Source organism: Pseudorasbora parva, chromosome 8, assembly GCF_024679245.1.
Source record: "Pseudorasbora parva isolate DD20220531a chromosome 8, ASM2467924v1, whole genome shotgun sequence".
Classification (NCBI taxonomy): Eukaryota; Metazoa; Chordata; class Actinopteri; order Cypriniformes; family Gobionidae; genus Pseudorasbora; species Pseudorasbora parva.
Genome location: NC_090179.1, coordinates 46,038,524 through 46,053,523, shown reverse-complemented (window position 1 = coordinate 46,053,523; position 15,000 = coordinate 46,038,524). Strand labels below are relative to the sequence as shown.

The following is a 15,000-nucleotide window of genomic DNA, read 5'->3' as shown; positions in this document are numbered from 1 at the left end:
TTCTTAAAAAGGGAAGATGGGTTTTGCCAACTGAATAAGGCGAAAGTTTTATGTATGATTTATAAGCATTTTGAAAAGTGGGGACAAGGCCAATGTCCTCATATTTCACCCTCTCCTTGTAATACCTATGTCATACCTTTTGAGTCCTTTATGTCCTCATATGTCACAACCCCCCCCCCTCACACACATACACACACACACACACACACACACACACACACACACACACACACACACACACTCCCATGTTGGTTTCATGTTTTTCTGGGGACATTCCATAGACGTGATGGTTTTTTATTCTGTACAAACCACATTTTCTATCCCCCTACACTGCCCCTACCTCTAAACCTACCCATCCCAGGAAAAATTCTGCATTTTTACATTTTCAAAAAAAACATCACTTAGTATGATTTATAAGATGTTTTCCTCATGGGGACCAAAAAATGTCCCCAAAAGGACGAGGATTTCGGATATTGCCATCTTTGTGGGGGGGGGATACTACCCCCACACACACATACACAACATGGAAAATCTCACTTGCATCAAACATGGTGATCTGTGCTTTTTTTAAATAATAAAGTGTCTGTTTATCTGATATGTGTGTCTGATCTGAGAGTAAAGAGTCTGTCATTGTTCTCTACAGGTTGGTGAGGTGTGGTGTCACAGATGAAGGTTGTGCTGCTCTGGCTTCAGCTCTGAGATCAAACCCCTCACACCTGAGAAAACTGCATCTGTCTGAGAATAATCTAGGAGACTCAGGAGTGAAGCTGCTCTCTGCTGTACTGGAAAATCCTGACTGTAAACTGGAGACACTGGGGTAAGATCATCTCTACCATAAAGACTCAGAGTGAATAAGGCTTAATATGTAGATGTTGTACATGAAAGCAGATAAGCCTGTATGAAAGAAAGCAACTCTCTGTTCGGGTTGCAAGGTTGGGAGAAATGGCTTGTTATAGTTCTCCCTCTGTGTTTATCGCAATCTAAGTCTGCGTTTAAACTTGGAATTAACATTCAACCTATATCCGGATGTTGTCCACATACACATGCCAAGAGAAGTGTAAACACGCTTCTGATCAGAAGGTTATTTTTTCCCACTAAATGTTTAGATTTTATATAATTATTGTGCACTCATGATTTTTCTAGAGTAACTTTTGCTACTGAATTATCCACAATCTAGTTTATAAGTAATGTTTTTGTAATAGATTTTGTAATAGTATTTTTTATATGTTGTTTTTCCCTTATAATGAAGTTATCTGTATTTAATAGATGGTGTTTAACTTACAAAGAGTGATTATCATTTCAACACACTGAGGTATAAAATCTGCGTAGAATTTTTTTATCAAAGCTGCACTGGTATTGGATTGATATCGGACACAGAATTTTTGGTATCAGATTAGATCGGTTCTGAAAAATGCTATTGGTGCATCCCTATGATTGAGAGATTCGTACTTGGATTTATTAGGTCTACAGTTCATCACTAAGAAGGTTTGATGGCAGATTCAGTCGCACAAACAGTACAAGTGGCTCGTGAGTTGTAACAGAACTCAGATCAACTAAATGACAATTTAAGCAGAAAATCTCAAATGGAGATGCTGAAGTGCAGCATATTTGTTCAGTGTCTCTTCTAACAATGAATATGTGCATTTATTACTTAAAAATAGTGATGTAACCCCATCATTGCTGAGAAATATAATGCAGTGATCCAGTGTTGAAACTATTTTATTACTTAAAGTCGTGGGGCAGCGTTGATAACAAGTTTCTGTGCTCCTGAATCTGCAGCGCGATCTCCGCTCTCTGTATGCGCACACATCTGTAGACCAAATGTTTAGAATTCAATATTACCTTTTATTAATATTCATAATCAGTTAATATTATGTATCTGTATTATTACTTTTTATTAGTATTCATCATCATTTGTTATCATTGTATGCTTAAATACTGAGTGTAGGAAGAGGACTGTAAGACCAATGTATGTGTGTAATCTAAGTTTTAAAGGGTTACTTCAGCGATTAGCATAACGCAAAAAAACCAAAATAATGACTTTATCCACCAAGTTATTGTCTTCCGTGTAGGTCTCTGACGTGAACACACCTGGAACTCACGCGATAGCGGCGCTCCTCCTCTTCCGGGTCATGTATTCGAACGGTAGAGCTGCATCATATTCTTGCGCATGCATCGAGTTCACATCAATAACTTGGTGGATAAAGTCATTATTTTGATTTTTATGCTCACAATAACTATTTTCGTCGCATTGTAAAATGATTGTACAGCAACTGTAGTGAGATGGACTTTGTAGCGACTTTAGTGCCTTTTATGGGTCTTGTGAGTGGGTCAGTGGAAATATACTGAATGCCAATGGAGGCCTTTCTGAAGCCTTTCTCAGCTATCAGCTTTCAACAAAAATATCTTAATTTGTGTTCTGAAAATGAACAAAGGTGTTGTGGGTATCCAACAACATGAGGGTGAGTAATTAATGAAATATTTTTTTTGGTTGAACTAACCCTTTAAACCACCCCTAAAACATATATCATACAAAAGAATAGATTCCTAAGATAATATTCATAATAATAAAATAATCTATTTCCATGCAGCGAGAGTGATAGGGAACGCGTTACACACGCAGCTCAACAGCGGCTGAAACTGGCAGCTGCCACCACCGTGGAGAAAAGTAGTCAGAGAAACTGGGCTCCTATGGGAGAAAAAGTAGAAAAACTTTTGACGGACAAATGGGGAATCACACTTATGTAACTGAATTGGACATTTGAGTAACCAAATTATTTTGAAATGTCTATGCCTTTTTATTGCAGGATCAAATTCAAATCTCATTCAAATTCAATTATGATGTAATCACAGTAAAGAATATGTCATCATTCATAAGAATTCGCTTTGCATCAATGTGTGTGTAACCAGCAGAATTAGGTACTGCTCCTTTAATGTGGAACGCACTCTCACTCGATCGCTGATTGGGCAGTCATATATGGAGCGCAAGCTTTGCATGGCATGTGTGCAATGTGCATTTATATTACTGTTGCTCTTTGCCATTTATTTCTCTGTTCAGTAACATAGTTGTCAGTGAAGTGTTGCAAACTGCCCAATGTGTGTGTGGGAACGGCTCAAAAGTGTGAGAAAGTGTGTGTATAAGTGAGAAAGTGTGAGTGCATGTGTTTGTATACGAGTAAGATAGTGTGAGTGTGTGTGTATGAGTGAGCGAGAAAGTGTGTCTGCGTGTGTGTATGCGTGAGTGTAAAAGTGTGTGTGAGAGATAGAGAGAAATAGTGTTAGTGTGTTATGTGGTTGATAAGGTAATCGTGGTGGCTGCTAGGATACTCGGGTGGTTGCTATGATACTCGGGTGGTTGCTAGGGTGTTGCTATGCTAGTGTAGGGATCAACATAATTTATTTAGAAAATACTTTTATTTAGGTTTTTCCCGTGGGTGCGGCCATTACATGTGTGCGAAGAGTGAAGAAAGAATGGTGAGCCTGTCATCGGAGAGAAGAGCAGTGATGCGCGGAGGAAGAATGCGCTGGTCTTCGGGTATTTTCCAACGTTAAAGTTTAGTTAATGGTCGTGTTAGACCTCGGAGATACATGATGTTGCTTTCAGGACTCCGATCGCGCTAATGGGTTATTGAACGTGACAGAGTGAGTTTTCCACTGTGTGTGTAAAGAGAGATAACCCTGCCATCTGCTGGACATCATTCAGTGCCTCGGCTACGAACTAAGGGTGCTTTCACACTAGCACTTTTGGTGCGCACGTGTTTCATTAACATCAGAGTTTTATTTTCTTTTAGAAGATGTGATTGTGTTCTTCCGAACTCGGGTGTGCACCTGCGAACCTCACCGAGTCCGCTTAAAGGGATAGTTCACCCAAAAATGAAAATGTGGTGTTTATCTGCTTACCCCAGGGCATCCAAGATATAGGAAGATTACAAGGAAGATACACAAAGGAAGATTTTTAACTCCAACTGTTGCCGTCTGCCAGTCATAATGCATGTGAATGGGTAACAACTCTATGCGAGTAAAAAAAAAAAACATGCTTAAACAACATGCACAAAAACCCTGCTCGTGATGACACATTGATGTCTTAAACCTTAAACCTAACAGTATTTTTTTTTTTTTTACCTCATATCCAGACAAATCTCTTCTAATGTTTCCATCCGCTATTACTTCCGTCTGATAAGGTCAAATGACATATGATTTGATAAAAATGTGTTTTTTGTGTAGCCTAGAAATCTAGACGCACCCTAGCGGCAGCAAATCTAATCTGCCGCGAGTGTCGTCTAGCGCCTCTCAAGACACTTCTGAGCTGTAAAAGCCAAACTCTGGTCGAGCACCAGATGATACACATCGTGTATAGAGTCGGTGGGCAGGGCTTAACATAATGTCGGCAGAGTTGCGCCTACGTGCTACTAGTAAACACAGAAGCTGGAGAACGTCAGTCTTTTGAATCAGCTTTTATCACGACTCTGGAAGACTTGGAGTTAAGCTTTTCACTGAGAAAAGAACAAAGAACGGCACTAAACTCTAAACTTAAGAAGGGAAGATGTGTTCTGTCTCTCTCTCTCTCACTCACTCACTCACTCACTCACTCACTCACTCACTCACTCACTCACTCACTCACTCTCACACAAACACACACACACACACACACACACACACACACACACACACACACACACACACACACACACACTAACACACACACTAACACACACACACACACACTAACACACACACACACTAACACACACACTTTGGGTTTACATGTTTTATGGTTCTTTCCATGGAATTTTTTTTATACTAAAATATAAAATTAGTATAAAGTATACAACTATATAATTTTTTATATTTTATATCTAAAGTTTTTATAGTGTACAAACAGTATATTCTATCATCTAATCCTAACTGATGTATTTTAATAATGTGAACAAATGAGTATTTATATATATTTCATATTGACAGCATTGTTATTTATTTTGTTTAAGTGGTCGTGTTTAGCTGTGGAGATAGACTTAATGTGTGTCATTGTTCTCTACAGGTTGATGAGGTGTGGTGTCACAGATGAAGGTTGTGCTGCTCTGGCTTCAGCTCTGAGATCAAACCCCTCACACCTGAGAGAACTGGATCTGTCTGATAATAATCTAGGAGACTCAGGAGTGAAGCTGCTCTCTGCTGGACTGGAGAATCCTCACTGTAAACTGGAGGAACTGTGGTAAGATCATACGTGACTCTGATATGAAACTCTGATATGAGTCTCTGTGTGTAAAGAGCAGGGCGGGTGAGAGCCGTGAGAGAACGGTGTGAGGCTGGTGGCGTGAACGAAAATGAGTATCACCTGTGCATCACTGTGAATTCAATATTTTTAATTAATTCATCAAGTAACAAAATGGAAAAGATGAATCAAACTATTGTTACATTAGAGCTGTCACTAAAGATTATTTTGGTAGTCGAGTATTCTGTCGATTAATTTGATGATAATCAAGTAATCAAATTTTTTGTGGTAATACAAGTTTGAGATCAACCGATATATCGGTTTCCCAGTATTTTACCCTATTTAAGCATTTTCCCATTATCAGGGATCGCTTTTGGAATGTTGTATTCACAGATAAATGGCGCCATCTTGTGGATGTTTTGAAAATTGTGCAATCAGGCCATTAAAGCAGATCTAGCTTCAATGGCAGGAGAGATTGATATATCAAAGAAAATACAGAAATGATCAGAAAGTGCCACATCTTTAATAACAATCAATGAAATGTTTAGACCCTTACTGATAAGTAAATCTAGAGTGTGTTCATGTTTGTGTGTTGGTCCATGTACGTGCTGTGTCAAATTAGAAGTATTAAGAACAGTCATGAGCTCTTTTGTTGTACTGGATTCAATATTGTCTATGTGAATGTTGAAATCCCCAGCAATAGCAAAACAGTCAAACTCTGAGGAAATTGTTGATAACAGTTCTGTAAATTCCTCAGTAAAGCCTGTAGAGTATTTCGGAGGCCTGTAAATAATGATAAGCAGGATACGTGGAGCACCTTTTAACACAATACCCAGATATTCTAGAGACAAATAGTCACCAAACGATACTTGCTTACATTGATAGAAATCTTTAAAAAAAAAAGCAGCAACACCTCCACCTCTCCTAACAGCCCTGCAGACACTCATAAAAGTAAAGTTAGGAGGGGCTGCTTCATTGAGGACTGTTGCACTACAGTTTTCTTCTAGCCACGTTTCATTTAGAAGCAAAAAATCTAGGTTGTTAGTGGTTATTAATTCATTGACTAGAAAGGATTTGTTCTTAAGTGAACGGATGTTTAAAAGCGCTAACTTAACAGTAATCATTTTTTTCTCCACATTAGTCTTAGTTTGACAAGTGACAGGCAGCAGATTATATTGGTTTGCTAAACGGCCTGACAAGGCCTTAGACTTTCTTTCACGTAACAGAACAGAGAAAGAGAAAGAGGCAAGCACACTGGGTTCCCCCTTGTTTTGTTAACATTTGATAAAGGTACTATTATCATAGTGGGGACCCAAAACACATCACTGAGAGCTGGAATCGGTTGTTTTTGGTTCACCCACAACAGATGGAGGAGGGTGTGGGCCCTGGCGTTGTGACCGAAGAAATCTCACAGGAGGAGGGCGAGGGCGAGCTGGGCCCACAGGCTTTGGTGGTTGTGGGGCTCAACGATTTTTGGTCAATATTTGGGGGCTCACAGCGATCGAGTGTGATAGTCTGATTCCAGCATGATCCAAGTCCTCCATTTTCTCTGAAAAGCTCAGATGCAGGGATGCTGGAGAGAGGAATGACATGTCCCTCCGGTGAGAGGGGCTGTTGCTCTGGTGTTATCGGAAGCTGAAATATGTTGTCCTGGCTTCCCTGTCCATTTTCCAGGAAATAATACTTGGGTGCTGAATCTACTGCGGAGCAGTTCTAATCCTTCACAGTCTGTCTGTGGTGAGATCTGTGGGCAGGACTCAGCTGGGAGTGTGTCCGTGAGCCACATGTCCATTCAGCTGCTGAAATGAAGTCCTGTGGTCGTCCATACTCTGTATCAGGTTGAGTGGGTTAAAACACACAGCTGAAGGAAGTAATAAATATTGTCCTTTAACACCAAGTTTGTTTGGGTGGAGGCCATTTGATGTAAACAATTGTCTCTGACTCCAGAAGAGATTAAAGTTGTCGATCATATTCACTCCCTTCCTCATGCAGGTTTTTTGCAGCCATGTATTAAGCCCAAGCAACCGTGAGAATCTATTTGTTCCTCTTGCTGGCAGTGGTCCACTGATGAACGGCTGAACTTTCAGTTTGCTAAGTGTTTCAAAACGTTTATTGAAATCCCTTTTAATGAGTTCTGACTGCTCTCTCTGAATATCGTTCTTCCCTACATGAATGATAAGTCGATTTGCAGTCTTATGTTTTATCAGGATGTTCTGAATTTCCCTGTTTACATCAGAAATGGTTGCTTGAAGAAGGCAGCATGTAGTTGTATCTCTGCTGCTAATGTTTCTGACTGTGGAGTCACCCACTATCAGAGTCCTTGGCTCGGCTGCACTCTGAGCTGAGGGCCGCTGTCTGCTCGACCGTTAGCGCCTGTTAGCATTAGTGTTAGCTGTGGGCTGATTTAATCTGTGTTCGATCACATTCATCACGTTTTGGGAATCATCACCCTCATTCATTAATACTTCAAATCTGTTTTCAAGATGTATAGATGGTGGTCGGAAACTAGTGTTTGCAATCCTTTTGTCTGGGATAGAGCATGCTACTGCAGCAATATATGAAGCTCGTGACAATCTGACGTCTCGAGTGCGTTTGGGTCTTGCCCCCTGTTTGTGCCATCGATTGTGTTGATCAGTTACTTGTTTCTTTATCTGTTGAGTAGCACTAAATTTATGGGACTCACCAGCTGTGTGCAGAGGACGTTCGTGAAGAAGCTCTGCTGTGTGATTCATCTGGTTTGGTAGTTCCGCAAATAACTTTGTTTCAAGTACTGCAATCTGTTGTGAAAGTCTGTGGCAGTTTGTGCAGCAAGTAGATTCTTGAACTAAAAGAGGCATTTTCTTATCCTTTCGATAGTAGGTAGCTGTGTTTTCCCTTCCGGAATGTAAGCTGATGGCAGTGAGAGGCTGATTGGATGAAATGTTCACTTTTTTGTAGTAATCCAGTCTTCAGAGTTTCAAGTTTTATCATTAAAGTCAAGCTTTGTTGTTTGAGTACTGTGATTGATTTGCTGAAGTTGAAGTTATGAGAAAATATAGAAGTGATAGAGCAAAGCGTGGAGCAGTAAGCAAGAGCGTCCGAACAGTAGCGAAGCAGGAAGTCAAAATTCTCTGAAGTAAATAATGAAATGTATACCTGACTTCTGAAAATTATTTAATGCTGGGTTATGTTGAGACGTTCCAGCATTACGGGGTGACCTGTTTACAGTATCGAGCCCTGATTTCTTTGCAACATTTCTTTATATACCCAGATCAAGACAGAAACCTCTTTCAAATGGAAATGTGCATTAACCCTCAAGGCACCACGTCGAGTTTACTCAACAAGATGCGGCACTGAATCAACAAGATGTGGCACTGAAACAACAGATTTTGTCAAATAGTTTCAAATTTCATTCAACCTCCCCTCCACTAGATGGCAGACATGTCGTACTTCATCCCCAACTCATAAAAAAACATCATGATTCTATAAAAAATCTACAAGCAAGAGCGCATGGAATCAGTGCAAACAAAAGCGGAGATGGTGTGCGAGTGAACCGTTTTATCAGAGCATTGTCAATGTCAGCAAGTATTTGCATTAGATTATTATTAGGGCCGGGACTCGATTAAAAAAATTAATCTAATTAATTAGAGGCTTTGTAATTAATTAATCTAAAATTAATCGCATTTTAATCGCATATAAATATTTTACCTGAGAACAATGAGAAGTAATTTTTCACATGTATTTTTAGTATACCATTGAATAATGACTGAATACATAAGCTTAATCAACAAAATATTGTTTATTTATTTCAGTCCAGCAGACCAGCGCAATGTTTGCCATTAAGTGTAGCAAAAGCATATTTGTGATATTTGAGGCTCGATGTACTGCGGTGATATGCAAATTCCTTGTTGTATAGCTTGCACACAACCCTGCTCTTGACGACGCTTCCATTCTTTCGTTTTTTAAAACAAAATTTCCCATCCACGGGGCCGAGCAAAGCGGTCTCATCAGCTTCTTCGTTCATGTTCACTCATGCCCTGCGTCTCAATCAGCTCCATAGTTCCCTAGTCAGGGCACTGATCAAGACATAAGTCAATGGGCTGACTCCCTGATCAGTGCCCTGACTACTGAACTAGGGAGCTGATTGAGACGCACCCAAGGTTTGTTGTTGTCTTGACTCCGGAGCGCTAGTTGGTGTTCCAGTATAATCGGTCCGTCGAAACTGATTCATTGAAAAACGTTCCGCGGTGCAAAAATAAATGCGGTTAAATTTTTAATTTTTTTGCGTAATTAATTAACGCGTTAAAGTCACGTAATTAATTAATCTTAATTAACGCGTTAAAGTCCCGGCCCTAATTATTATTATTATTATTATTTTCTAATGGCATCAATAAAGTTTGGGAACCAGCAATGAAGTGATGGGTCTTCTGTTCGCGGACCCTGATTCTGAAGGGTAATATCAGATGATGGTGATTCTGAAAGTGAAACTAACCCTAACCTTACACTAAGCAGACACGGTGAATCCTTTGCCTAATGAAGATGGTCCTTTGCCCACTGTCAGTGGTGGGAACAATGTTTCCCAGGGTCGGAGTGTTTATCGCGAAGTTAGCAGATGTGTTAGTGTTGGGAACGAGGCGGCCACAGGAGATTTTTTAGCGCACTCGCCATGAAGTGCGCGTCTTCTGATCGTGCGCCTCTCCACAATCGTGGCGAAAGTATTGTGGTGGAGACTTTATCTAATGCCACTGGGAATGCTAGATGAGGTCGAAGTATTAGAACAGTTTGGGGGCAACGTTGAGGCAGGCTGGGGAATCAAAATGACAATGACAGTGGTCCAGGCTGTGCACACTCAGCACGCATGCGAGGCAGATCTGGCCGCACTGCTCATAGCAGGAACAGACACGTTGTGACACGGGGCAGGGGCTATTATGCATAATGTATATGTGCCCCATGGAATCAGAGTGCCTACTGCATGCAGTAAATGGAAAATCCTGCTGAAAAGTAAACTGCAACATGCATTTGGTTTGTTTCTACTATTTATTAGTAATGATTTACACAGTTTGTTTACTATTTACCTGAACATTAAGTATTGTACAGCAGGTGAGGGACATTTTTGGGGGAAAGAAGTGCTGCATTTTATAATTTAAATGTGGCTTTTCATGAAAATTCTACAATCCAAGATTGCCACCACCTTATGACATCATAATATGCAAATTAGATGAGAAAATGTAATCTCTACATAAACATTGGGTCATCCTTAATATTTTTCTACTATACAGAAATGTTCTATCTTTTATCACTTAAGATAGAGCCTTTTGAAATGATGTCAAAGACGTTTTAGGAAAAAAACTCTGGCGCCTAAAGGGTTAAGCAAAAAGGGGATGTCCTTGTTCCAAAGGCATTTCAGGAGGCGGGTGTGGAAATTTGACCATAGATACATGGGACCGAACACTGTCAGAAAACCTCAGAGAAGAAGCCATTAAAGTGTTTGATGACTATGTTCAGCTTGGCAAAGTAAAGTTTCTCAGAGGCTTAACACCTGCAGGCTGAAAAAGGAAAACCGTTAGGAATAACATTCTCAGATGGGAGTGATAAGACCTATGGAGCTGTAATATATTTCAGGTGGGAAACAGACCAAGGTATTGTGGTGAGGCTAGTTGAATCCAAGGCCAAATTGATTCCTTTGGATCAAAAAGGGGAAGCAGTCAAGGCTGAAATGTGTGGTGCAGTTTATGCAGCCAGGCTTAGAAAGTACATTGAGAAATATTGCCAAGTGGAGATTGACCAATGGATCCATCTGTTGGACAGTCAAACAGTGTTGGGAGCTATTCAGCAGGCTAGCTATGGCTACTAGTCCTTCATTGCAAATAGGATTGGAGAGATCCAGAGAACTATGCCTGTTAAAGACTGGTGGCGGATCCCAGGTAACTTAAACGTTGCTGATATTATTACAAGGGGAGGTAGTCCAGAAAACCTAAACCTGTATGTGTGTGTGTTAGAGAAAGGGAGAGATATAGTTTTAGTGTGTTATGTGGTTGCTAATATAATCGTGGTAGACGTACTGAAAAAGGAGGGAGTTGAGAAAGTTTTGAGTTTGAAGGTTATCCATACAAAAGACTAAGGATCATTCAGGAAGAAGTCAACAAGTTCTGGAGAAGATGGTGTCAGCTGGCAGGTCCTAATCTATTTGTACGAAACAAGTGGCATACTAAAGAGCAGAATGTTGCCGTGGGAGATGTTGTATGGTTGGCTGATCAGAATGCTCTAAGAGGTCAGTACAAGTTGGCCAGAGTCATCAGTGTAAATGCAGACAGGAAAAGAATGGTGAGAGATGTACTGGTCAGAGCATTTCCCAGTTATCCTGTCTCGATTGTTTAACCAAACCAAGCAGGAACAACCAATGATGTCAAACCAGTTCTTTATAGGGATGTGAGACACTTGGTGGTTTTGATACCCATTGATGAACAGTAAAGAAGTCAATTTCAACAAAGTTTGTGTGACCACCTTGGGTCAGTTGACCAGGAGCTCAAGTGGGAGGTGTTAAGTTAAACTTGAAATTGCAGGAAGATCATCATTGTTAAATGAAGAAACTCCATCAGATACAATGAGTTTAGATGTGAGAGCCGAATGAATGGATGGTACTGGTTGTGAGCACAGTGCAACCTGGAAGAAACAAGGAAGCTGATTGGCCATTAAAACTGCACGTCACATAGAACCCGGTGTGTCTGTGATTACCAGGATGTAGAGTGATCTTTGTTTGCAAAGTGAATGGGCTTCTCCTACTCAAGTTGGTAAGGGATTTTGAAGCCATTGAGTTTGGAGTAAACTACATGCTGAGTTTGTTCAAGGACTCCTGGGAAAAGCCACACTGTGTTCTTCAACTTTGAGAGACTACTGGTAGGATAAACACTCATTTGACTACAGAGACTATATAAAAATAAGGTTGTGTATGTCTCACAATTTGGTTGCTAATGCTAGCGGTTTTAGGATTTAATATATTAACTCCTCATGTGCAGTTTAGTGCATTTGATTTAGTATTTTTGAACATATATGTAAAAATACCTTGTGAGTGGTCTAGTGACATTGTTTGTAAGTTAAATGAGTTAAATATCCTTAAAGTATTTCACTGCTGCGTATATTACCTTAATTAATTATATTTGTGTATGGTTTATTTCTCTGTATAGGTTATTAAGCTAAACAACGGAAATAAGCACTGAAAACAAGCAAAAGAAATGGTCGTGTTTAGCTTTGGAGATTGACTTAATGTGTGTCATTGTTCTCTACAGTTTGTGGAGGTGTGGTGTCACAGATGAAGGTTGTGCTGCTCTGGCTTCAGCTCTGAGATCAAACCCCTCACACCTGAGAGAACTGCATCTGTCTGAGAATAATCTAGGAGACTCAGGAGTGAAGCTGCTCTCTGACCTGGAGAAGGATCCACATTATAAACTGGAGGCACTATGGTAACAATAGTTTTTAACAGTTTACATCATTATATTTCCGTGTAATGTTCAAATGTCTGTTTTACTCACTAGAAATAAAAGGAAATGTGTAGTGGAGTGTAATGATTATTTGTACTGGTTCTGTATCTGTATTCTGGCTCTCTGTTGTGTGAAAGTGACCTTTCATGACCTTTTGATTTTGTAAAGTGACTTTGAGCGTCAGAGAAATGCTATATTATCATGTTTGAGAATAAATTAATAAAGCTTATCTAGTTAGTGCTCAGTTTTCTTATGAATAGATGTGACAGACGTAATGTCTCATACTGCTTATGTGACTGTGTGTGTGTTTTTTTTTAGGATTAGCAGTCAGAGGAGAGCCTGATGTTCTGCTGATGATCTGATGGTGAATAAGGATCCTCTACAGACACTGAAGATACAGTGACTTCACTGCTATAAATTAAGACTTCATTTAGATTTAAATGATCCTCTGACAGACCTGATGAGGTGGCAGTGAAACACCTTTTATTTCACTGCAGCAAATTACAGTTTCTTATTCACAGATTAACCATTTTATTTCTATAAACACACAGTATAAACTAAAAAGGTGTGTGTTTTGTTACAGCAAACTAAAGTACAGTAAGTAACAAACGTTTTGTTACTTTTTTTAACTAAAGATACTAATAAAAAGATGACAAACACTGATGCTCTACGTGTTCTGGTTCACACCGGCGGCGTTTGTCACGTTCATCTGAACTTTAAAGAAATTAACGCGCTAAAGAAAGACGGGCCATAAAGGAGCTACAATAATGTACAGTCATTAAAGCATGAACATTAAAGGATGGTAGCATATTCTATTACACCAAATACACCAAATAATGATCTTTGAAAAGAGCATCATATGACCCCTTTAAATAAGTATCATGAACTTTGTTGAGTAAAATATGCAATTGTATTATTTTTTGTTTGTGTTTCTGCAAATACAAACGAGTATCCGATCGCTCGGCTTGATCATCTGTGTTTGCAGAATCGACACGGGCTCGAACTGATGTGGGAAAACTGACGACATTATTAACTTCTTTGGAAGCTGAAGCTGGGATTATGGGAAGGGGCGTTACATTTCCGACACTCCCTTGAGGTGTTCGGTTTATTAACTGTCTTTGGAAGCTGAAGCTGGGATTATGGGAAGGGGCGTTACATTTCCGACACTCGCTTGAGGTGTTTGGCTAATCACAATGCACTGGGTCAGCTGGCCAATCAGAACACACTATGCTTTTCAGAAGGAAGGGCTTTAAAGAAATCAACGCGTTTAAGAAAGACGGACCATAGAGGTGTTAGATGCCTTGATGCCTTTACAACGCTTGTTAATAGTTTACATTTAGCAGATACTTTTATCCAAAGCAACTTACATTGCAATTTTGCATATTTTTTACATTTCTGTCAATTCTTGCTTTCCCTGGGAATCGAACCCATGACCTTGGCGTTGCCAGCGCCACACAATACTGTTTATTTCTACATGTACTTATACCTTCTGTTTTTATTACTGGTATTATATGAAGTAATTAACTTGTAAAAAATAAACTTATATATAACCAAGCAACACGCCTGCCACAAAGCTTCTGATTTCTAGCTGATGATATTAGAAACATGTTGTAACATGCTAACAATGTCTTAAATCATGCTAGCAACAACCTAATCATGATATGAACATGCTAATTAATAATAACAACACACTATCAACATGCTAGCAAAATGTTAATCGTATTAGCAATGTTAAAATTGAAAACATGTTAATCATGCTAGCTACACACTAGCAAATCATGCTGACAGCATTTTTAGCCAATGCACGTGCAGTGATAAATGTGTGTTTCTATAGCAACCAGGGTTCTCATTTATAAAACTTTGCATAGATTTCATCCTAAAAGTGTACATATGTACAAAAGCTAGATTTTGTGTATGCACAAAAAAAATTCAGATTTATAAAACCATGCCTACACCAGAACCTGCGCAAAAGTCTGTTTATAAATCACAGACTGCAGCAGATTGTGCGTACGTGCATCTCCATCCTGTCTCCTCCCCGTAATATCACCATATATGGAGCTTACAATGCCTAGTTTTACTATGCATGACCTCATCTGCATATCATTTGCATGCATATTCCCATCCATGTGACGCATGTTTGACACTGTCAAAGGTAAAAGACATTGAAAAATATTAGATAGACTATACAGTAAATGCTATTTTTACCTTACACATTACGTTGCTGAATATCATTCAATATCCTTTTTATGTTGTAGAATAAATATATCAAAATATCCATAAAAACATAAATAAATAAAATGTTATTTTGGGCTAATTAAAAATATTTCATTA

The 15,000-nt window shown here is 39.4% G+C and overlaps 1 protein-coding gene across 1 annotated transcript in view; it reads left to right on the top strand.

Moving 5' to 3' along the window:
- The window catches only part of LOC137084569 (NACHT, LRR and PYD domains-containing protein 3-like), a 28,538-nt gene extending 14,320 nt beyond the window's left edge, over window positions 1-14,218 (top strand). The window contains exons 7-10 of the mRNA XM_067450859.1: window positions 644-817; window positions 5,039-5,212; window positions 12,478-12,651; window positions 12,988-14,218. Of these exons, the coding sequence (XP_067306960.1) occupies window positions 644-817; window positions 5,039-5,212; window positions 12,478-12,651; window positions 12,988-13,012 (547 nt within the window). The 3' untranslated portion in view covers window positions 13,013-14,218. The remainder of the gene's footprint in view (window positions 1-643; window positions 818-5,038; window positions 5,213-12,477; window positions 12,652-12,987) is intronic.
- Window positions 14,219-15,000: the final 782 nt, after the last annotated feature.